At 42.0% G+C, this 6,000-nt stretch overlaps 1 protein-coding gene across 1 annotated transcript; it reads left to right on the top strand.

Annotated features, from left to right (window-relative positions):
- The first annotated feature begins 933 nt into the window (after positions 1-933).
- Positions 934-5,552, top strand: LOC306713103 (potassium voltage-gated channel subfamily A member 1-like). The gene is made up of 3 exons (XM_079182684.1): positions 934-960; positions 1,309-2,068; positions 4,078-5,552. The coding sequence occupies exons 1-3, from the start codon at positions 938-940 to the stop codon at positions 4,981-4,983; spliced, it is 1,689 nt and encodes a 562-aa protein (XP_079038810.1). The 5' UTR covers positions 934-937; the 3' UTR covers positions 4,984-5,552.
- The last annotated feature ends 448 nt before the right edge of the window (positions 5,553-6,000 follow it).

Here is a 6,000-nt window from a genome sequence, read left to right as displayed (position 1 = left end):
GCTTTTAAATGTTGCATATTATGTTCTTGTTGATGTGTTATGTATCTTCTTTCTTCTATAGTAAAGACATGTTTGTGGTAAAAGAAAATGAGGAAAGGCTGGATGTTTGATACGTGAATGGTAAATTAATTGCAAAACAGCAAAAGGATCTAATGCCCATTTTGCATGTTTGCGGTTTATGAGGTGATCATAAGTTTGCAGCTTTAATTTTATTATCAACTTGATTTCCAAGATTTTTATATCTTGTTCTATAAGCACATTCTTAAATTGTCTTCAACACTTTGATTAATCTAAAAAGTGCAAGCTTTTGCAAAATTAACATACTAACAACTAACATACCCCAAACCATGCCAGTGTAAATAATGAAAAACAATTTCAACTGATCCATATATAAGTAATTTAAGCACTTTAGTGATTAAACGTATTAATCAGACATTAAATGTTTTTTTTTCTACAGCTGTCAGTTCCACCGTTTTTATTTTGTCTTCAAGTGTTTTTATTTTGCGATACACGTTCAAGTCAAACTACATTTAAGTTAATGAGGAAGAGCGAGGGACCTCTGTCAGTCAGAGTACCATGCTTGTTAGAGAGAGTAACACCATGCAGTGCCAGGCAGAGGTGACATTTGATAGTAAGGTTGAAGGTTGTCTTGCCTCATAGCTAAAATGGAGGGAAAGGACCGGGAGGGGTAAGAGGGATCTGGCAGAGATTGAATTTCAACAGGACAGCATTCCCAAAAAATTTCAAGACAGACAACGTATGGCAGCAAGGGACGGGATAAGATCGTGGATGATCCCTGAGCTCACAACTGGAAGCGTATTTGGCGTACAACCTGGTCAGAGAGTTTAGCTGCCAGTGGACCGAAAGTCACAGCCAAACAAGGACTATGCTTGCATGACAGACGAGCGCGATGACAGAGAGAAACACAGACAACCTGATGAGCCACAGGAGACGAACAATGTGATTTTTCATCCTGCCTGTAATCTCTGTCAGCAGCTGTTTTACACTTAGTGAGTAAATGCTTTCATCTCGCTAACTGGAAACTAACATTGCTTGTTCTTTGCCATTTTTTTTTTATCCACAGTTCACCTTTTGATTTCAATTTAATTATTAACATTTAAAGGAAAGTTGTGCAACTTTTTGGGTGCATGTGTATGTTTAACTGTGATTAAATATGTCATGGAGAATGTTTGTACAAACAGACACTGCTACAGTATCTACCTTATAGCCGTATGGTTCTAATACCATATATTAAAGCCAATCAATTGAAATTGAAATCCACTGATGGAACTATCACTCTGGTTTCAGACAGGATTTGCTTTTAAGTCCAGTTGTCCTACGAATTCTCAGGAGAGTGGTTTGCAGCGCTCCCTGGCCTGCGATACACACAGGAATGGACAGCATTGACCCACAGGAAGACGAAAGAGGAGGCAGAGGGAAAGAGAGCGATGGAGAGAGCGGTAACCATCTCAACTGTGAGGAAAAAGGAGAGAAGGAGACCAAAGGGAACGAGACGGAGAAGAAGAAGGACGGCCGGCGTTCTGGGTCTCTATGGAGGAGTGGATCGGCGCTGAGTGAGAGACTGGCCATCAATGTCTCAGGGATGCGATATGAAACTCAGCTTCGCACCTTAGCCCAATTCCCTGACTCGTTGCTTGGTGACCCCCGGCGCAGGCTACGCTACTTCGACCCACTTCGAAACGAGCTCTTCCTGGACCGAAACCGTGGCTGCTTTGATGCCATTCTGTATTTTTACCAATCAGGCGGGAGGCTTCGGAGGCCCACAAACATACCCCTGGACATCTTCATGGATGAGCTGATGTTCTACGAGCTGGGAGAGGACATTGTGAACCGCTTTAAGGAGGACGAAGGTTTTCCAAAAGAGGAGGAGAGGCCGCTTCCGTCGAACGAGATCCAGAAAAGACTGTGGATGCTGTTTGAGCACCCCGAGTCCTCATCGAGCGCACGTATCATAGCCATCATCAGCGTCATGGTCATTGTGGTGTCCATCCTCATCTTCTGCCTGGAGACACTGCCCGACTTCAGGAATGACAAGGAGGCACGGGAGGTAGGTAATGTGATTAAAGTGCATGTTTGAGAGGCGGAACAGCGTTGAGAAGTTTTTTGAGTTTCCAAATTTCCTGAAGATTAAGTGGATGGCAATATGAAAGGTGGTGAGTATCCGCCTTTTATTATTTGGTGATCGGGAGTATAAAAAGAACTGGGAATGCGCATTGACAGAAGAAACTGGGAATTAAATCAAATGTCACATTTGGCGTGTAGGTAGGTAAAGGTTTGGACATGACGATTCATTGATGGATGTCCTTCAAATAATTCAAGGCCACTTGCTAAAACAGAGATACCAACAGCCTAAATCAAACCACCTAGGCATTATGTCTTGAATGGGAAGTCTGTGACAGCCTGGCTCAAACTGAAACATGACATCACGGGAAGCAGGTGTTTAGGTAAACACACACTGGGTGAGTACTACATGTGGTAAGAAGAAAAATACTGACATGGGGACAACTATTTGCCAATATGTCTGGGAGCAGACCAGAGAGAGAGAGAGAGAGAGAGAGAGAGAGACTGTGACTCATGGTGTGATTATTTTAGTCGGCTGTTAAATTTGATACACTCGTATTCAGGAAGCGCTAAAGGGTAGAGGGGGAAACGTGTGTGTGTGTGTGTGTGTGGAGAGAGAGAAAGGAGATAAGGGAAAGACAGGTTGAGGAGATGGTTAGTTGTCTTGAAAAAAAGGATAAAAGGTCACACAAGTGACCTAACACATAGATAGAAGGTGAGTCAAAACCTTCCGGCGGCTTAGAACCTGAGACTAAAAGATCTCACAGAATGATAAGCGTATGTTGGGTCATGTTAACACATTCCTCCAGGGCGGCTGTGCGAGGCCAGGCTGCCTTTGCACCAGGGAGCTGCCAGCAACCTACTGTAACTTACTCCAGACCCACTGAACTGCACTTGTAATGTTACATGTTTGCAGAGGCCAGTGAGACGGGATAGCAGCCAAGGTTGAGATGGACGAGGAGACGATCTCATGTTTCTCTTCGGAGATCTCACAGGGTTATATTTAGTCTTAGGAGAGCCCTTGGAGCACATCAACACATAGACATGCACCTTTAGTAATAAACACTGTCACTGACCTGCTACTGAAAGTCATTCAGAATACTCCTGGTGTATTTAAACTACCCTGAAACTTTATATATTACACACAGCAAATTACAGCATACTAAACCGATCCCTTTATATCTGCATCATCCGCTTTCACACTTTTAACTTGAGGTTAAGCGTAAGATGTTTTGAACTATCCGGTGCTTGAACGTAATGCTGGTAACAGACACGGAGGACGGAAAGACAGGTGGACTGAAAGAGAGATAGGCGAAGCTATACGATTGAAATTTAAAGCCGCAGATGTCAAGTGCTTTTTTATGATGGTGTCAGAAGATGGTGGACAACATACTGAAGTTATATGCAGTTCATGAGAATACCATAAAAACAGTATTTCAGCATAACATGATATACAGTTAAAGGATTTGACTGGCGTGTAGGCGTAGATTTGATAATATATACTACTCTCATATCTCTGCGGTAAATATGTAGCTAGTTGGTTGGCTTAGTTAAGCATAAAGACTGTTTTTTTAATCCGTACGAAAACTAAAGTGTAAAAACGCCAATTCGCTGTTTTTTTGGAGGGTTATGTGCTAAACTACTCTAGTCAAGAAAAGTTACTCAGTTTATGGTTTTTACACAGATTAAACAATAAATATAATGTGTTATTTGGTGACCTTAAGACATACTGGTAGGTGGATTTTGTTTCTTTAGACAGAGCCAGGCTGGCTGTTTCCCCCTTCTTCCACTCTATGTGCTAAGCTAAGGTAACCTGCTGCTGGTTTTATCTTCATATTTATTGTACCCCTTAAAAGGGGTTGAATTATTTATAGTTTGAAGAACAATTATTGAAATAACATTATGTTATAATTGTGTATTTTCGTTCTTGTCATAGTGATACTTTTACAACGATGTTTTATATCTTTCCTGTCTCTCCTGTCTCCTTTACTTCAGGAATACTTTTACAAGTACCACTCCCAACCAAAGAACGTATCTGAGAACATGCCTCTTCCACAAACTGTTTTCCACGACCCCTTCTTCCTGGTGGAGACCATCTGTATATGCTGGTTCTCCTTCGAGCTCTTCATGCGCTTCACTTGCTCTCCCAGCAAGATGCAATTCTTCAAGGATGTCATGAACATCATCGATTTCAGTGCCATCCTGCCCTATTTCGTCACTCTGGGAACAGAGATGGCCAAGGACAATGACGCCTCTCCAGCCACGTCTTTGGCCATCATCAGAGTCATCAGGTTAGTGAGGGTGTTCAGGATCTTCAAGCTGTCTCGTCACTCTAAGGGCCTCCAGATCCTTGGTCAAACACTGAAGGCCAGCCTGCGCGAGCTGGGCCTGCTTATCTTCTTCCTGTTTATTGGCGTCATCCTCTTCTCCAGCGCCATCTACTTTGCTGAGGCTGACCACACCAACACAGACTTTATCAGTATACCACATGCCTTCTGGTGGGCAGTTGTCACCATGACCACAGTGGGCTATGGTGACATGTACCCTGAGACAGTGTGGGGTAAGTTGGTGGGCTCAATGTGCGCCATTGCCGGTGTGCTCACCATCTCGCTGCCGGTGCCCGTCATAGTGTCCAACTTTAGCTACTTCTACCATCGAGAGACTGAATGTGTGGATCATACCGAGTACACTCACATCCAGACGGGTCCGTTGGAGGACGAGGGGCCAGAAGGGCAGGAAATAGAGGAAGGGGATGGAGGTGCAGAGGCAGATTATTATGCCATTGAAGGCAGCTGCAACCCTTTGAATGGGACTCTGTTGGATGGAGTGTGTACAGGGCAGAGCACAGAGTTTAGAGAAGGTGACGTCTATCTGAGCAGATCACTGGTTACTCAAGTGTAGGGTGGGTAAGCATTGTTACCATTTGACAAAGACATTAAAAAAAAATGACGAGGTGAATGAAAAAGCAGAATGAAACACAATGAATGAAATTAGAAAAAAAGATATTGGAAAGTAAAACCATAAATATAACGCTAATATGCCTACTCAGTACTTTTTATTGCCTGTCCTTGTTCATTTATAGGTGTTTATTACAGCACTAGTCAGCCAAATGTCGCTGAAAGACAACTTTTTGTATAATATAGTTTTAAAGAAAGGCAAGAAAAAGACATTCAGTTTTACATTCTCAGGGTCTTGATATAAATATAATATGAATTGTTATTTATTAATGCGATAAGAGCTTGTGTGTTGAAAAAAATGACTTTCTGAATGTCCGCTCTGTGCGTTGAAACTATAATGTCTTAGTACTGTCACTTTTGGGCTTCATGTTTGAAGTGGAAGCAGATAGATTATTGGCAACACAGATGTCAAGTTTCCCCAAAACTTAACCAAACACCAGCAGAGCTGTCGCTGCAGACAGATTGAGATTCTCATAAACCGAATCCACATTCTCATCATTCTTCTGTAAGTAATGTACAAAGTTCATATTTGTGTAGTTTTGGCTCAAGTGACCTGAAGTGACTGACATCATTTATCATGCTGTAATACAACACTGCTGCATTACTTAATGACACGGCGCTACTCGTTTGTGTTAAAGAGGAATGTATTGATTGCGATAACAAACCTTCTGCATTTACCTGCTTAATTATGGACTCTGTGTTTTTAATAAAGATTATATTTTAATAATTTTCTTTAAAATAGCAGTGCCATTCATGGTTGCCTGTGGTATTTAGTTGTTAAAAAGTGCTGAAAAAAAAATCATATTTGCCTATTAGTTATAGCAGTGTTATTTTAGAAATGCAACAACTAATCCTTCACTGCTTAGCCGACTGCGTCTCTAATCACAACATTTAGACACAGAGGTCTGCCGGATCCAATCTGTGTTTGACTTTTACGGCCGACCTTTTCCACAGCTCCTAA

The sequence above is a fragment of the Pholis gunnellus genome (assembly GCF_910591455.1).
Source record: "Pholis gunnellus genome assembly, chromosome: 21".
Classification (NCBI taxonomy): Eukaryota; Metazoa; Chordata; class Actinopteri; order Perciformes; family Pholidae; genus Pholis; species Pholis gunnellus.
Note: the sequence above shows the minus strand (reverse complement) of the source record. Positions and strands in the feature narration are given on the sequence as shown.